This window comes from Halichondria panicea, chromosome 7, assembly GCF_963675165.1.
Source record: "Halichondria panicea chromosome 7, odHalPani1.1, whole genome shotgun sequence".
NCBI classification, from domain to species: domain Eukaryota; kingdom Metazoa; phylum Porifera; class Demospongiae; order Suberitida; family Halichondriidae; genus Halichondria; species Halichondria panicea.
In genome coordinates this window covers 6,702,078-6,720,889 of record NC_087383.1, presented here as the reverse complement: position 1 = coordinate 6,720,889, position 18,812 = coordinate 6,702,078, and the positions used below count along the sequence as shown (strand labels likewise).

The 18,812-nt window shown below is 39.7% G+C and overlaps 1 protein-coding gene and 5 long non-coding RNA genes across 6 annotated transcripts in view; 3 read left to right on the top strand and 3 right to left on the bottom strand.

The window, feature by feature from the left end:
* Nucleotides 1-18,812, top strand: part of LOC135338555 (uncharacterized) — a 59,717-nt gene that overhangs the window by 7,526 nt on the left and 33,379 nt on the right. The gene's annotated exons all lie outside the window — the stretch shown is intronic.
* Nucleotides 1-18,812, top strand: part of LOC135338450 (uncharacterized) — a 36,226-nt gene that overhangs the window by 943 nt on the left and 16,471 nt on the right. Inside the window, exons 2-6 of the mRNA XM_064534587.1 lie at nucleotides 886-1,178; nucleotides 2,284-2,388; nucleotides 4,617-4,724; nucleotides 7,407-7,511; nucleotides 11,004-11,108. Of these exons, the coding sequence (XP_064390657.1) occupies nucleotides 886-1,178; nucleotides 2,284-2,388; nucleotides 4,617-4,724; nucleotides 7,407-7,511; nucleotides 11,004-11,108 (716 nt within the window). The remainder of the gene's footprint in view (nucleotides 1-885; nucleotides 1,179-2,283; nucleotides 2,389-4,616; nucleotides 4,725-7,406; nucleotides 7,512-11,003; nucleotides 11,109-18,812) is intronic.
* Nucleotides 8,715-9,592, bottom strand: LOC135338584 (uncharacterized). The gene is made up of 3 exons (XR_010395616.1): nucleotides 9,398-9,592; nucleotides 8,988-9,037; nucleotides 8,715-8,938 (listed from the first exon to the last, which is right to left on the bottom strand). It is a non-coding gene; the product is annotated as an uncharacterized LOC135338584 (long non-coding RNA).
* Nucleotides 12,910-13,328, top strand: LOC135338583 (uncharacterized). The gene is made up of 3 exons (XR_010395615.1): nucleotides 12,910-13,119; nucleotides 13,176-13,242; nucleotides 13,310-13,328. It is a non-coding gene; the product is annotated as an uncharacterized LOC135338583 (long non-coding RNA).
* LOC135338637 (uncharacterized) lies at nucleotides 14,161-14,937 on the bottom strand. Its single transcript, XR_010395681.1, has 3 exons — nucleotides 14,761-14,937; nucleotides 14,351-14,400; nucleotides 14,161-14,301 (listed from the first exon to the last, which is right to left on the bottom strand). It is a non-coding gene; the product is annotated as an uncharacterized LOC135338637 (long non-coding RNA).
* LOC135338615 (uncharacterized) lies at nucleotides 15,379-17,155 on the bottom strand. Its single transcript, XR_010395651.1, has 4 exons — nucleotides 16,941-17,155; nucleotides 16,712-16,860; nucleotides 16,510-16,633; nucleotides 15,379-15,646 (listed from the first exon to the last, which is right to left on the bottom strand). It is a non-coding gene; the product is annotated as an uncharacterized LOC135338615 (long non-coding RNA).

The following is an 18,812-nucleotide window of genomic DNA, read 5'->3' as shown; positions in this document are numbered from 1 at the left end:
ACTTACTTATATTCAAGGTCTATACCTATTGTAGTAGTTATAACTAGCACGCTCTAAAACAGCCTTGGGAACTAACTTATGACTTTACTAGCTAATTTATCTTTTTTACTGGGTGTACGTTGTCAGTCATTATAAGTACTACATGTGGCTGACGGACTAGGCGTGTTATAAACTGTTACAGATGATGTCTCAAGGAAACACAACTTTCATATTTTAAGGGAGTTACCCGACAAAAATTAATTGCTTAACAGCCTCGTTCATAAGTAACGCGAATAGTTTCGAGGATCCATTGCAGATTCAATGTAACTTCTCTAACTCTATAATCTATTGTTTACTAAGTGGTGAACATTATTTTGAGGGACTTCTGTTTCCAATTCGTGGTTTACTAAGTGGTGAACATTTGGTGGAATGGCTGTGTACATTGAGGTGACCTTATCTCAGAGGCCACAATGAATACAGTACTCCTTATCTATGAATCCAGACACCCTATTGTCCAATAATGACTGTGACCATAATGTACTCCTAACACTACATGTATTGTTTATACTGTATAATAGTATAACTCGTGCTTACTAGCTATAGAAGCAAAGATGACTGTATTACTTATTTAGATGACAACCTCAGAAACTAATGAGTGACCTAAATGAGTGATGGTTAATTAGTTGCAGGCTCCTCTGGTGTCTAGATGTGGGTATAGCTAGCAAGTGAAGGCTAGCTCCTAAGATTGTGGTCAATACAGTCACATCCTCTATAATACACCTACTCACTCCTCACCACCTAAGAGTCCACTAATTGGAGACTGAGATTACTCATTGTCATTTGTAGGTACATAATAATGATAATTTCTTCCCTTCATTGTTTACCTCCTCCCACAATACACTGTAGTCATGATCTGGGTCAGCAAGTCTATTATGCTTCCAGTGGTGGTCGTGTGGACGAGGTGGAGAGGCTGCTGGCTAGAGGAGCTCCTGTCAACTGGAGGAACAGTTATGGATGGACCACTCTCCATGTAGCATGCATCAACAACCACCCTGATGTAGTGAAGATACTCACACAGCAAGATGGCATCGATGTCAATGTACGGACTACTCGTAAGGACACTCCCCTGCACTGGGCCTGCTACAGGGGACACTTGAAGTGTGTCCAGTTACTGATGGCAACTGGACAGTGTGACCTAGGTAAGTCAGTGTGTGTGTCATGTAACACTTTAAGGCCGTATTATCTCCAATTCATAGCTGAATTAACGTACATAGTGGTTAGGACTAGACACATGCATGTACATGTGCTTATGTCAAAACACTCAATATTGCTAGAAATGTTCATGAATAATTATGTTTCCTGCTCGTTTAATTAGTTAGTCGCTTTTATATGTGGGATAATAATAATAATAATTAGTTTTTTTATACTATTAGAAATAGTATACGTATACATGTACAGACCAGGTGTACAGACCAGGTGTAATTCGTACAACAACAAATAATGTAGTAATTCAAAGTTTCAATGTTTCGAGGGAGAGGGTCTGCGAGTCCATTGTGCCCATCACTGAGGCCGCATTTCCCTGTACTGCGACCGACAGCCTTTGCAGTAAGTAATGGGAGGACTTCTGATCTCCCGTGACACGTGCAACGCGCCCATGCACCTAATTCCTTAACAAATGTCTTAGACTTAGGCCCTAGAACACCAGTAGTCTCTATGGGTAGTGGGGTGAAGCACTGCAGTGCATGAACCAAGGCTGGTGTATTCGGCCTCCTTCCTCTCTTCTGCTCCTGCAGCTACAAGCCCTGCTATTATAATAATTATGATCCTTTTAATACCCTAAACACAAATACACGTTCATATCGTGTCTGGTTTAGTGACCTCACTGATATGTACTATAGTCTAGTGGGTTTGACTGCCACACCCACACCCACACCCACACACACACACACACACACACACTCACACACACACACACACACACACACACACACACACACACACACACAATACACACGTGATTTGTGATTTGAGAACAAACGGTTGTTGTACCCTGACCTCTACGTGGTTTTTAACTGACAATGTTCTTGTGGTTGCTACGCAGCCATATGACTCTATACTATTGTGGTAATGTTCATTCTAATCTGGGGATAGTGACATGTTTCATCCCTGGAATTATCCCCATGCATGCATGTACCAAGTTTAAACATGTCTAGTGCATACGCAGCTATTGAATAGTTGAATTTGAGAACAATAGACTCTGACTTAGTAAACTATATTATGTACGTGCCTAACTCACCACTATAGGAGCTGTTAACAATGTTGGACTAACTCCACTGGGAGAGGCAGTCAGTGGGAGGGAGCTGGACACTATCAAGTACCTTATCACAGAGTGCAATGTGGATGTCAATAGTAAGTTAGTACATGCAATACAATATTCATGTGAATGAAGTACAGTTCATGATCAGGGGAAGTTGATAATGGAGGGTAGGGTACCTAGATACGTTGTCAAGGTTACACAAGTCATACTGTCCCTTCCATTACATTTTACCCTAACCCTAATTACTTTTGGCCTTCAATCTTTGCATGCTAGGACACTATGACTGAGCAAGTAGTTAATGGTCAGATAATTGCTTAGAAATTGACCGATGGACCGACTGTTATTTATACCTCTGTAACAATACTTGTGGCTTGCTCTTCATACCGTATCGTATAGCTTATGCACTGTCATGGTGTGTTGTGTGCATGGCTTATATAATTATAGTGGGTATAGTTTGAGGGTATATGAAATTTCGCGAAATGACCGTTATAATAGTTTTCGCTCATTTAAGTTTCGCGGAATAACTTGAACTTGCACGAGCTCCACACGCGACCTTTATTCGAGGTAGATATACATGCAGCTAAAGTGATCCTTTACCAGTCTCTATATGTTTGCTATAATAATTGATCTACTGAGTCTGTTACTGTTAATTCAAACACTATTGATTGTGTGGTTGCTATATGCACTCCATTCTCCTGTCAACAGCCGAGGGTTAGCACTTCAGTGCTCTAGGGTGTATATAATTATAGTAAACTGAACAAGGCGTTTAATGGTGTTGATGGCACTTAACAACTATAAACAATACTTGTGGCTTGCTCTTCGTACCGTATATAATTATAGTGCCGTATAGTGGGTATAAATGACCATCCCAGACGAAGGTTTGGGATGAGTATTTTGAGTCAAATTTCGCGAAATGACCGTTAGAAACGTTTTAGCGCATTTAATTTTCGGGGAATAGCTTGAACTTGCACGAACTCTACACGCGACCTTTATGGTACTGTCATAATTATAGGGAATAGCTCATTGCTTGACCTTTCTATGCACACAGCAATTCGATATGCTATACGCTATAATAGCACACTGCAATTTTGTTCTGTTGTACAGTATCAGTGGCGGATCTAGAATTCTTGAAAGGGGGGTTCCAGGGCCCTGAGCAGGTCAAGGACTGTTATTTTACCTAAAAAAAGGTCGTCACTTCTTCGAAACAGTGAGCATGCGCATTAAGACACCGAATTTTTTCCTAAAAAAAAGGTCATCACTTTTCATAAGCAATCTGCATGCGCTACGCTGGAGAGTTTTTAGCCTTCATAGTCACTGAAACTGCACAGACAAAGCTTCGCATGTGTACAGACCAGGTGTACAGACCAGGTGTAATTCATACAACAATAAATAATGTAGTAATTCAAAGTTCCAATGTTTCGAGGGAGAGGGTCTGCGAGTCCATTGTGCCCACCACTGAGGCCGCATTTCCACGCTGTACTGCGACCGACAGCCTTTGCAGTAAGTAATGGGAGGACTTCTGATCTCCCGTGACACGTGCAACGCGCCCACTTAATTCCTTAACAAATGTCTTAGACTTAGGCCCTAGAACACCAGTAGTCTCTATATATGGCTAGTGGGGTGAAGCAATGCAGTGCATGAACCAAGGCTGGTGTATTCGGCCTCCTTCCTCTCTTCTGCTCCTGCAGCTACAAGCCCTGCATGCTATTATAATAATTATGATCCTTTTAATACCCTAAACACAAATACACGTTCATATCGTGTCTGGTTTAGTGACCTCACTGATATGTACTATAGTCTAGTGGGTTTGACTGCCATTGTTAGTGACACACACGCACACACACACACACACACACACACACACACACCCACACACACCCACACACACCCACACACACCCACACACACCCACACCCACCCACCCACACACACCCACACCCACACACACCCACACCCACACACACCCACACACACCCACACACACACACACCCCCACACCCACACATACACACACACACACACACACGTGATTTGTGATTTGAGAACAAACGGTTGTTGTACCCTGACCTCTACGTGGTTTTTAACTGACAACGTTCTTGTGGTTGCTACGCAGCCATATGACTCTATACTATTGTGGTAATGTTCATTCTAATCTGGGGATAGTGACATGTTTCATCCCTGGAATTATCCCCATGCATGCATGTACCAAGTCTAAACGTGTCTAGTGCATACGCAGCTATTGAATAGTTGAATTTGAGAACAATTGACTCTGACTTAGTAAACTATGTACGTGTCAATGCTCCCTAACTCACCACTATAGGAGCTGTGACCAGGAATGGACTAACTCCACTGGGACTGGCAGTCAGAGGGGGGGGGTACCAGGACACTATCAAGTACCTCATCACAGAGTGCAATGTTGATATCAATGGTAAGTTAGTACATGCAATACAATATTCATGTGAATGAAGTACAGTTCATGATCAGGGGAAGTTGATAATGGAGGGTTAGGGTACCTAGATACGTTGTCAAGGTTACACAAGTCATACTGTCCCTTCCATGTTACATTTTACCCTAACCCTAATTACTTTTGGCCTTCAATCTTTGCATGCTAGGACACTATGACTGAGCAAGTAGTTAATGGTCAGATAATTGCTTAGAAATTGACCGATGGACCGACTGTTATTTATACCTCTGTAACAATACTTGTGGCTTGCTCTTCATACCGTACCGTATAGCTTATGCACTGTCATGGTGTGTTGTGTGCATGGCTTATATAATTATAGTGGGTATAGTTTGAGGGTATATGAAATTTCGCGAAATGACCGTTATAATAGTTTTCGCTCATTTAAGTTTCGCGGAATAGCTTGAACTTGCACGAGCTCCACACGCGACCTTTATTTGAGGTAGATATACATGCAGCTAAAGTGATCCTTTACCAGTCTCTATATGTTTGCTATAATAATTGATCTACTGAGTCTGTTACTGTTAATTCAAACACTATTGATTGTGTGGTTGCTATATGCACTCCATTCTCCTGTCAACAGACGAGGGTTAGCACTTCAGTGCTCGAGGGTGTATATAATTATAGTAAACTGAACAAGTCATAATACGTTTAATCGTGTTGATGCACTTAACAACTATAAACAATACTTGTGGCTTGCTCTTCGTACCGTATATAATTATAGTGCCGTATAGTGGGTATAAATGGCCATCCCAGACGAAGGTTTGGGATGAGTATTTTGAGTCAAATTTCGCGAAGTGACCGTTAGAAACGTTTTTGCGCATTTAATTTTTGGGGAATAGCTTGAACTTGCACGAACTCTACACGCGACCTTTATGGTACTGTCATAATTATAGGGAATAGCTCATTGTGTTGACCTTTCTATGCACACAGTTAACCTTTTCCCCGCTTTAGCCGACTATAGTCGGCATGGCTACTGATAAATTTCAAAAAATCATTGTGCACACTGTGTTGGAGCTATGCACACACTGCAGGTATCAGCACATGCGCATTGAGCTGCTCTTCCACATGGTATTTTTAATATTTTGCTTTGAGGTATAGTTCGATCAGAATTGTCGAAAGAAAAGTGACCGTTTTATAATTGCTACAAGATCTTCGTAATACAACCTCAGGGAGGTTCTAGGGAAGCTAGAGAGTGAGAATATCGATGCCTATGGCCTTGTAGAGTGAGAGGACAGTGGCTGGGATCATAGCTAGGTAGGAAGCTTCCTTTCAGAGGTCAAGCTAAAAAGAAAGAGCCTGAGAATCCTGAGGAAGACGCACTTGAGGTGGACCATCTTCCTGAACCTGGTAAGTCACTATAGAGTAGCATTTGTAGCCTTGATAGCTTCACTATAGGTTTGTTTAGGCTAGTTAGTACAACAGTGGACATCATGAGCCACCATTAAACTTGTAAACCTGTGTGTAGGTGAAGAAAATATTTCCCGGGAAAAGGGCGTCTGCCGATAGAACCTCAAATACAAGTTTCTGCAGATCCTGATTGAGTCCTGAGTGAGCCATGTCACCGTGAGAGCATTCTGAACACTTATATCATGTGTTCAGTCACTTTGTAACATCATACAATATTGTTTGTGTACATAATTGTGAATTGTTGTTAACAATTGTTATTTGTGGGGTGGTGGTTGGTTGCTAAGCAATGATGATGATTCCATGGATGCGACAGGTCCTGTTCTACCTGTGGAACTTTGTTACAAGTGTTTTTAATATACGGTTCATGAGTTATAAATTTTTTAAACAAAATATGCGAATATTCACTTTTAATTAAAGCAGGGAAAGGGTTAAAAGCAATTCGATATGCTATACGCTATAATAGCGTCCAAACACACTGCAATTTTGTTCTGTTGTACAGTATCAGTGGAGGATCTAGGATTCTTGAAAGGGGGCCCTGAGCAGATCAAGGACTGTTATTTTACCTAAAAAAAAGGTCGTCACTTCTTCGAAACAATGAGCATGCGCATTAAGACACCGAATTTTTTCCTAAAAAAAAAGGTCATCACTTTTCATAAGCAATCTGCATGCGCTACGCTGGAGAGTTTTTGGCCTTCATAGTCACTGAAACTGCACAGACAAAGCTTCGCAGGACTAACAAGGACTAAAGGTTAGTGAGAAGTGCATGTGAAAGCTAGTAAGAAAGGAACAACTTGCTAACTAGTTGCTTGAGCCTCCCACTCACTTCTATCTCAAAGGGGGGTTCAATTGAACCCAAAGAACCCCCTCTGGATCCGCCACTGAGTATACCAAAGCTACGGAGTTAACTTACACCAGAACACTCTGATCTTCAGCTAGCTACCCACTATATATATAAGCAGCCTTATAATAATTATATGGAATGCTCCAGTGATCATGAAATTGCTAGAAGGCCATACATATACAAGTAATAAGTTATTACTCATAAGAGGATGGCATGATAACCTGGTTGTGTAATAATAAAATAAAAAAAATGTGAAAAGATCCACCATACAAAATAACCTGTTACAACTGTATAATAGTGGTATATTATTACAGAACGTAGCTTTAACTACAAATAATAATAGTTTATCCTCACTACACGTATTATCACGTACACTTCCACAACTCTCACCACTATAGGAGCTGTGACCAGGGATGGACTAACTCCACTGGGACTCGCAGTCAGTAAGGGGAAGCTGGACACTATCAAGTACTTCATCACAGAATACAATGTTGATGTCAATGGTAAGTTAGTTACACGTGCATAATTATGTGAACTAGTCAGCAGAAATAAAATACGTTTAACCCTGTTGATTGCACTTAACAGCAGAGGTATAAATAACACCTCTTGATTGTCTTGATAAGTTGTCCTAGCATAATAGCATTTTGTTCTGCCATCAGGTGATATTGGTCTAAATTACCCATGCAATGTCTTAGTAATCAAGTAGGGTTTATAGGTAGCCTCGATTCCAGGCCGAGTTGTTTCTAGCTAGGCCGACAGCTATAGGCCTGGTGTTGTGTGCATACACGGAGCTAAATTACGGCATTAAACTTATACGGGGAAATATGACAGGAAACAAAGTGTGAAAAATCTCTGCTTTGGTTTCCGGTTCCGGTTCCTGCCACGCCCAGATACAATCAATACCAGGCCGTATTTTTCAACTTGTTCTAGTAAAAAAAAATTGGCCTGGGACCGAGGCTAGGGTTTAGTTAGAGCTTACCATTAGTCGGTTTGTCACTCTGCTACATAGCTACATAGCTATAGGCCTGCTCTTGCATTGAACAACATAGCTGATATAATTATGAGTGCGCATAATATAATATATATATATTATTATATAATAATATTATGTTCATCATAACTATATGACCTTTGACTTTCACTCTGTGCATGCTAGGACACTATCACTGAGCCAGTATAGTTAATAGTCAGCTAATTGTGACCGACTGTTATTTATACCTCTGCATGTAACAATACTTGTGGCTTGCTCTTACGTATAATTATTAGTAGCATGCTTGTGGGCAGATGTAGTTTCTCTTTGTGTGACACCTTATTATATGGGTGAAATGTTCCTGCGTGTTGATGGCACTTAACACTAAACAATACTTGTGGCTTGCTCTTCATACCGTATAGTGGGTATAGTTTATGAGGGTATACGTGACAGGGCCTAGGAAAACCCCCCTTAACGCGGCACTAATTAAATTAAGCTATAGGCCAATTTAGTAGAAATGAAAAACATGGGCAAAAAATTTTTTTTTCACGGGTGCTAACTTCAACCCTTCTTCTACCTACCTGTAAAAATTTGGGTCTCTACGAAGCTTTAAACAGGTCAAGCGCGGACCTTGAAGAAACTCACCGAACGTTCATTTTTTATAATGAAATTTACTGTCTACGTGAGGGGAAATACCCTGGGAATTTCCCTATTATTGTTAATTATTTTTAACAAATAAAAGATGACAACTTGTACAGGACTATTTCATCAGCCCAGTACTTACAATCATCAAGAGGAGCCAGGTATATTATAGCTCCACTTCTTAACAAACATAATTTAGCAACAGAAATAGATTAGAAAGAGCAGCTATCTAGCTAGCTAGCTTGGCGTAGATCCACTCTTGTTTCTTTAGATGTACGTATCCCGTGCCACTTGTCCTCATAAACACTCCATAACAACCTACAGATAAGTAGTAAGTTAAGATAGACACAATATCAATGTCACTTACATTCTAGCCAATAGACTAGCTTTTCTCAGGCCTCTGACACTTACCACCACCTGGGGGAACCATCAATATAAATGTTATACGACAATTCCACGCAGTTTCCTGGGCCCTCCATGATGTGATTACCCATCCCATCAGGCCTGTTACTACTAAGCACAATGGCAGTGATACCAGTACTAAATTAAAGGAGGAAAGCTTCTTATAAGGCTACTAATAAGTTGGATCAAGCCTTAGATAGATACGGACGAATACTAAGTGAAAGACTACCTATAATAGATCACTTAGGCTTCCTTTAAGCTGTATGAAGGACAGAGACACTTTCTGTAGGCTCCATACAAGTGAGGGATCTTTTATAAGACTGATACATTACACAGATAATAAGTAAAAGCTTATAACAAGACATGAGAGCTTACCATTCGAGCGACGGGAGTCTTTGCCTCTTTATTTCTTCGAAGATCCTTCCTAGGTGCCAAGCAATCCAGCTACATAGCTATACTAGCTAGCTAGAGAGTCCTAGAACGCCTAGCCTTCATCTAACTAACTTGTCTTCTTCAGAACATCTTTTACGAAGCTTTATGAGTATACGGAAGTGCCCGGAAGGCAATAATTGAACTTCAATTATTCATGACGTTTGAGCGTTTTACTCAAGAGGGTGTTGCAATACCTTCGTAGCGTTCCCTCGAACATATCTCCGGATAGAAAATAGCTAGGAGGTCGATCTTGGTATCATTTTGAAGCTTAGAGAACGCTTTATCCGATTCAACAATAAAAATAAACTCGGGTACACCCGCGTTAAGGGGTGTTTTCCTAGGCCCTGTCACATATTAATGAAATTTCGCGAAATGACCGTTAGAATAGTTTTTGCGCATTTAATTTTTGCGGAATAGCTTGAACTTGCATGAGCTCCACACGCGACCTTTATTCGAGGTAGATCTACATGCAGCTAAAGTGATCCTTTATCAGTCTCTTTATTATTGTAAAACTGAACACTCTATTCTCCTGTCAACAGCCGAGGGTTAGCACTTCTAGGGTGTATAGTAACTTGTAGGCCATAGACTACTGCCATAATTATAGGGAATAGCTCATTGCGTTGACCTTTCTATGCATATATACAGTTAAGCAATTTGATATGCTATACGCTATAATAACACACTGTAATTTTGTTCTGCTGTGTACAGTACACTCTCGCTATTCCGGCTCTCTGAAGTACGGCCACCTCGATATACCGGCCATTTGGCTTGGCACGGAATGCTAGCTATATGTTTACTGCACAAAACTCACCCTGAAGAACGGCCACTCGCTATTCCGTTTACCGGCCAGTGCTGGCTGTCCCAAACAAGGTTTTCAATGTAATTTTATACGTATATTACGGCAGATATGACGTTTTAGGTGTGGTTTAGCAAATAAAATTAGATTACTACTTTTGCGGTTCTTGTCTCGAGGATAATGTAGGATAATGAATCATTCTGTTCTCTATTTAAGTGTAATCCACTTTTATTTGCTAAACCACACCCAAAACGTCATATCCGGCCGTAATATACGTATAAAATTACATTGAACCTTGTTTGGGACAGCCAGCACTGACCGGTAAACGGAATAGTGAGTGGACGTACTGGTATAGGGCCTGCACTGGTCACTGTTTTGCATCGTTATTATAGTAACTTGTTAGTGTATAACAATTAAAACATGAGTGTATATACTGAAACCCATGTGGTGGTAGCTATTAATTATATAAAGAGGATGAACGTTCTGATGATCAAAGAGTTATTCAAGTGTATCTAGCCTGTATACATGCATGTGATTATTATAGTATCAATCAAACATTTTTTTTGCGCTCGCTCTCAGCACCCTCCTTAATTGTACCTGTTGTTTTGATGTATCAAATGGGTTCGCCTATAGCTAATAGTAGTATATTATTACAGAACGTAGCTTTAACTACAAATATTATTAATAATAATAGTTTATCCTCACTACACGTATTATCACGTATATACACTTCCGCAACTCTCACCACTATAGGAGCTGTGACAAGTGATGGACTAACTCCACTGGGACTGGCAGTCAGAGAAGGGAAGCTGGACACTATCAAGTACCTCATCACAGAGTACAATGTTGATGTCATTGGTAAGTTAGTTACACGTGCATAATTATGTGAACTAGTCAGCAGAAATAAAAATTTACGTTTAACCCTGTTGATTGCACTTAACAGCAGAGGTAGAAATAACACCTCTTGATTGTCCTGATAAGTTGTCCTAGCATAATAGCATTTTGTTCTGCTATCAGGCGATATTGGTCTAAATTACCCATGCAATGTCTTAGTAATCAAGTAGGGTTTAAGTAGCCTCGATTCCAGGCCGAGTTGTTTCTAGCTAGGCCGACAACTATAGGCCTGGTGTTGTGTGCATACACGGAGCTAAATTACGGTATTAAACTTATACGGGGAAATAATAATGACAGGAAACAAAGTATGAAGAATCTCTGCTTTGGTTTCTGGTTCCGGTTCCTGCCACGCCCAGATACAATCAATACTAGGCCGTATTTTTCAACTTCGTTCTATTAAAAAAAAATTGGCCTGGGATCGAGGCTAGGGTTTAGTTAGAGCTAGTCGGTTTGTCACTCTGCTACATAGCTACATAGCTATAGGCCTGCTCTTGCAATGAACAACATAGCTGATATAATTATGAGTGCGCATAAATTATGTTCATCATAACTATAAATTATGACCTTTGACTTTCACTCTGTGCATGCTAGGACACTATCACTGAGCCAGTATAGTTAATAGTCAGCTAATTGCGACCGACTGTTATTTATACCTCTGCATGTAACAATACTTGTGGCTTGCTCTTACGTATAATTATTAGTAGCATGCTTGTGGGCAAATGTAGTTTCTCTTTGTGTGACACCTTATTATATGGGTGAAATGTTCCTGCGTGTTGATGGCACTTAACACTAAACAATACTTGTGGCTTGCTCTTCATACCGTACAGTGGGTATAGTTTATGAGGATATATTAATGAAATTTCGCGAAATGACCGTTAGAATAGTTTTCGCGCTTATAGGGAATAGCTCATTGCGTTGACCTTTCTATGCATATATACAGTTAAGCAATTTGATATGCTATACGCTATAATAACACACTGTAATTTTGTTCTGCTGTGTACAGTACACTCTCGCTATTCCGGCTCTCTGAAGTACGGCCACCTCGATATACCGGCCATTTGGCTTGGCACGGAATGCTAGCTATATGTTTACTGCACAAAACTCACCCTGAAGAACGGCCACTCGCTATTCCGTTACCGGCCAGTGCTGGCTGTCCCAAACAAGGTTTTCAATGTAATTTTATACGTATATTATGGCGGATATGACGTTTTAGGTGTGGTTTAGCAAATAAAATTGGATTACTACTTTTGCGGTTCTTGTCTCGAGGATAATGTAGGATAATGAATCATTCTGTTCTCTATTTAAGTGTAATCCAATTTTATTTGCTAAACCACACCCAAAACGTCGTATCCGGCTGTAATATACGTATAAAATTACATTGAACCTTGTTTGGGACAGCCAGCACTGACTGGTAAACGGAATAGTGAGTGGCCGTACTGGTATAGGGCCTGCACTGGTCACTGTTTTGCATCGTTATGCCTCGAGGCGTAGCCGCACGAGGGATACGGTAAAGCTGACTGTGTGTGTGTGTGTCTGTGTGTCTGTTCCAGCTGTAACTGCTCAACGGTTGCAATGCGACGAAAACTAACAGCTTCTATAGGCTTCTAGCCACGTTCTCTTGGATTTTGATTCGTGGATTAGCAAACTAAAGCTTCTTTCTCGAGTTATGGCTAGTTTGACTCACATTGAAGGCTGTTGCAGTCTCTTCAGAATCTTTCATAGCATCATCTGTCCGCACATACTAACTATTCAACATATGAGTTAGCCTTGCACTAAAGCGCTAGCTTTTTGTTAGCTACAAGACTCAGAAAATATCTGTTAAAACAGCTAGCTAGCAGTAGCCATTGATCTGTTTGGACACACCCTTTATTATTCCTGTGGATGTAATGCGCATGCGCGCTCATTCCCCACGTGTGAGAAACCAAGATCCAGATCCAGATCCTCCTGGCAGAATCATCTTTGTCTTGAGGGCCTGGTAAGCCACAAAACACTACCATATAACAATATAGATAACAATATGCATGTACACAGGTCTGATATTATATACACTGAACTACAGATCCTGGAAGAATCAATTTTCTTCTTTCTTGAGGTCCTGGTAAGCCACATAATACAGTAAATAACAACAATAGATGCATAATTATAAATAAGTCTTTTCTTCTCAGTGACTTTATATAGGTAAGCTAACTTTAATATAAAATTCATTATAGAAACTAATATAACACTCTAATACTTTTGAGCGAAAGCAAAAACATGGCGAGAGGCATTAGCACAGCGCCAGCTTGAACACTAGTTATTATAGTAACTTGTTAGTGTATAACAATTAAAACATGAGTGTATATACGGAAACCCATGTGATGGTAGCTATAATAATTATTAATTATGAAGAGGATGAACGTTCTGATGATCAAAGATTTATTCAAGTGTATCTAGCCTGTATACATGCATGTAATTATTATAGTAGCAATCAAACATTTTTTTGCGCTCGCTCTCAGCACCCTCCTACTAGCTGCATTTCCTAGAAACACTACTGTGCTCAGAGAGGTATAATTATGGTATACTGTGTGCATGTGTGTGTATAGACTGCTACAGCTGCTCAAGGATCAATGAAGTGAAAACAAGAGTTTCTATAATAATTATATGTGACAGGGCCAATGAAAACGGACCTTAACGCGGCAATAATTAAATTAAGCTATAGGCCAATTTAGTAGAAATGAAAAACATGGGCAAAAAAATTTTTTTTTCACAGGTGCTAACTTCAACCCTTCCTCTACCTACCTGTAAAAATTTGGGTCTCTACGAAGCTTTAAACAGGTCAAGCGTGGACGTTGAAGAAACTCACCGAACGTTCATTTTTTACAATGAAATTTACTGTCTACGTGAGGGGAAATTCCCTGGGAATTTCCCTATTATTGTTAATTATTTTTAACAAATTAAAGATGACAACTTGTACAGGACTATTTCATCAGCCCAGTACTTACAATCATCAAGAGGAGCTAGGTATATTATAGCTCCACTTCTTAACAAACATAATTTAACAACAGAAATAGATTAGAAAGAGCAGCTATCTAGCTAGCTAGCTTGGCGTAGATCCACTCTTGTTTCTTTAGATGTACGTATCCCGTGCCACTTGTCCTCATAAACACTCCATAACAACCTACAGATAAGTAGTAAGTTAAGATAGACACAATATCAATGTCACTTACATTCTAGCCAATATACTAGCGTTTCTCAGGCCTCCGACACTTACCACCACCTGGGGGAACCATCAATATACATGTTATACGACAATTCCACGCAGTTTCCTGGGCCCTCCATGATGTGATTACCCATCCCATCAGGCCTGTTACTACTAAGCACAATGGCAGTGATACCAGTACTAAATTAAAGGAGGAAAGCTTCTTATAAGGCTACTAAAAAGTTGGATCAAGCCTTAGATCGATACGGACGAATACTAAGTGAAAGACTACCTATAATAGATCACTTAGGCTTCCTTTAAGCTGTATGAAGGACAGAGACACTTTCTGTAGGCTCCATACAAGTGAGGGATCTTTTATAAGACTGATACATTACACAGATAATAAGTACAAGCTTATAACAAGACATGAGAGCTTACCATTTGAGCGACGGGAGTTTTTGTCTCTTTATTTCTTCGAAGATCCTTCCTAGGTGCCAAGCAATCCAGCTACATAGTTATACTAGCTAGCTAGAGAGTCCTAGAACGCCTAGCCTTCATCTAACTAACTTGTCTTCTTCAGAACATCTTTTACTAAGCTTTATGAGTATACGGAAGTGTTCGGAAGCCAATAATTGAACTTCAATTATCATGACGTTTGAGCGTCATTTACTCAAGCAATACCTTCGTAGCGTTCCCTCGAACATATCTCCGGAAAGAAAGTAGCTAGGAGGTCGATCTTGGTATCATTTTGAAGCTTAAAGGACGCCCTATCTGATTCAACAATAAAAACTGATTCGAAAATGCCCGCGTTAAGGTCCCTTTTCATTGGCACTGTCACATATAGGCTTCTATAGTATCGTTTTTTTGGATTGCAATTTGCGGACTTGCAGTTATAGCTATAATTATACACTGTAAAAACAAACGTGTTATTTTAACCCGTGGTAGCGTGTCGTTCGAATGTCTCCTAAAATAGCACACTATACATACGTGTTATGTGATATCAATGTTAAAACAGCACCCGTGTCATTAATTTTTGTGTTAAACCAGCACGTATGTAGCATGCAATAAATTATTAATAGTGACGTTGTTGGCATGTGACTGTGAAAAGATAAATGGAGGTGCAATTAAATTATACGTACATTCGATGAAACAGCAGAAAAAGTGATTGAAAATGTACAGGAACATAAAGTATGTCCTGCATGAGTACAGAGTATTGTTGCAGCAAATTATAAGTACCATTGTCTGCTTCTTCATTATAAAGTGTTAGAGAAGCTACCTTCTTGGCAATCGTCTTCGGTGATGAAATTTCAGGATGGAGCCATGCCTACAAAGGATCGAAATGAAGACAAATGAAGACCATGCACCATACGTATATTGATGTGATGACCATGCCACTCCAATTGTTGTTTATGTCATAATTATGGGCTATCAAAACATAATTATGCACCACCTTTCGTTTAAATAAAAGGCACACCATAATTACACACAGTGTCTCCCTACTACCTACAATAAAGGGGCAAGTCCCAATTTTTGCTTTGCTCAATTTGAGCACCGAGTACCGTACACGTATAGTGAGAACATTTCGCGAGTGCTATTTGGCTCTAGAGCCCTCAGAATAGATGCTCGCAGTTGTAATATTTCAATGACAGGAAACCACCTACCAAGAATGAAATACCAGTGCGTGCAGTTTTTACTTGGCCTCGAAAAACACAAAATTTTGCACCTAACACAAATTTTCAGTTACACGGTACATATTTTCTGGCGCTTAGGTTAGAATTACAACGTGCGGCATGAAATTGAGGCTATACAATTGTTAGAATATTCTAAAAGAGTGTTTATAGTTCTTAGAATAGGGTGGAGCTAACAACGCTACAGTGACCTGGTTGCCTCGAATATTACTGTTAGAGCCAAGATCTATCTATTATATATCTGTACCCAAAGTAGTACCGAATGTGTATCAGCAGCAGCAGCATACATTTTAGCTTGTTGGTTGGTTATGGTCGCTCACACACATGCTAACTAATCAGCTAAGCAAACGTATTCAAAAGGGAATGCTTCAAACTGGCAAGTATATTATAGTTCTACCATTGGAGCTGTACAATTGATTTTATTATAGCCACGTGGAACGGATATATGCACCGCTATGGAATGGGTCGCTAATTTTATAGTACAAATAGAATGATTTACCATATCAAGTTGAGTGCCGAAGTACAGTTGGGTGTGAACATGAACAAGGTGCTGAAGCCTGTCCACTGGGTTGGAACCTCGTCAAAGTCATCCACAAATAACCATAGCTTTTTTCCGTCAATGCCTGCCATTAATACAAACAGGTAGGTATTATCTTTTCAGTCAACAGCTATAGCCAGAACAACTGCCTGGAGAAACTCACCTAGAAAAACACTTGCTTTACTCCAGTCGAGTCGAGTCTGGTCATGAAACAATCCTCTTTCAGCTTTTAAATAACTCCTGGTCCCTCTTTAGACACTCTATAGTGTAGTCTCCTAGTAGTATCTTAGTAGTATAGGCTACAAGCTGCAGCTGCGAAGTATAAATATAGGTATTATTATTTTTGTACTGTTGTGTACAGCTAGCCAGAACAACTGTCTGGAGAAACTCACCACTTGCTACCCTGGTCTTGACACCATCCTCTTTTTCAGCTCTTTCAGCTTTTAAACAACTCTTGGGCCTTGGTGGTATCCTTTAGACTGCTTTTGACTCTTCTGCTTTTGTTCTAGAATCCAGCTGCGAAGGAGCTATAGCAACTAGAAACTGCGCATGCGCGTAGCAACTTCTGCACTGGGCTTTATATAGAAAAGCTAAAAAAAGATTTAAAACAGGCAACAAACAAAATACTTTATAAATGAGAACTCAATGGTCTTCTCTTGCTCTTTTATGAAGGATAAAGACTGCACCACCTGCCAGCAAGATATCTATAATTAGACATGATCCAAACTTTCTTATGTTGACATAGATCAGTCAGTGCTCACATGCCATAATCATTTACTAATCAAGTAAGTGATGCTTCTCACTTTCAGAAATGGCTCAAATATCACTACAATTATCACTACACTTGATTATAAACCATAATATACCACATTCTATTGCTGTAATACCAGTGCTGAAATAGCACAAATGTAGTGCTTATATAACACACGTTGGGTCAATTAGCACATATGTAACACACATACACATGGGTTAAAGTGGTACCAGTGGGCTAAAATAGCACGCATGTACTTACTAATGTGCTGATTTGACATACGTAGAGCAATTTAGCACACATGTGACACGCTACACGTGTGTTAACGGTAACACGTTTGTTTTTACAGTGTAGGTTTATTTACTTGGAATGCCATCGCAGCCTTTCAGAAGAGTGATTAGCAAAACTCGTCCATGGAGTGTTGCTACTCTACTTAGTAGATAATTTTATATAGCTCTGCACTATATTTATAATGCTAGCTGGCTTTATTGCATTCAAATATACTACCTAGCTTTTTGTATTAATTGTACCTGTTGTTTTGATGTATCAAATGGGTTCGCCTATATAAGTTAGTTAGTTAGTTGACTGTTCATAGCAGCTAGCTATAGCTCTACGCAGGCTGGTCTATTATGGGACTTACCCTAGCTGAGAATGCATGGGATTTCCGTATAGTCTTACTGCACAACGTGTGACCGGAAGTGGGCGTAACTTCCAAAAATGTTTGTACTGCGCGTTTGTTAATTTGAAATCCCCCTTTTCTTTTTCTTGGATCTGCTACTAAGTTAAGTTCAATCGGTAGAGCATCAGACTTTTAATCTGAGGATCATGGGTTTGAGCCCCACATTGGATGAATTTTTGTTCGCTGGTATTTCCCCTTCTATAATTATGTGCATGTGCTGAACACCACGGGTAATAATGCAGCGCCAACGCCAATGAAGCCATTATTGTACTAGCAGCCTATTACACACATGTATACAGTTACAACAAGTGTTGCAAGCGTGCGCTTGCTAATGCCTCTCGCCATGTTTTTGCTTTCGCTCAAAAGTATTACTAGAGTGTTATAGAAGAGATAAGTAATTTGCAATGTGCTTTGATTGTTTCACAAGAAAGTGCATACTGATCGTCTTAAATTGCCTGTAGCCAAACAATGGGTGAAACCCTTTGTCAAAGGCATAGTCAGTAGTCTGTGAAAGACAGAAATCAATCACAGAAAGTAATAATATTATCTATAACAAGCAGTCTAAAAAGAGTTATCAGAAAAGGTTGGTTTGTGGCTTACCAGTATGAGGTGCCGTTTGTGTCAAAACTATGTAAAAGTGAGACATATATATATGTCCATGGGTATTTATAAATGTCCATGGATATTTATATATATCCACAGGTATTTATAAATACCCGTAGACATTTATAAATGTCCACAGGTATTTATAAATACCCATAGACATTTATATATGTCCATGGGTATTTATATATGTCCATGGGTATTTATAAATGTCCATGGGTATATATAAAT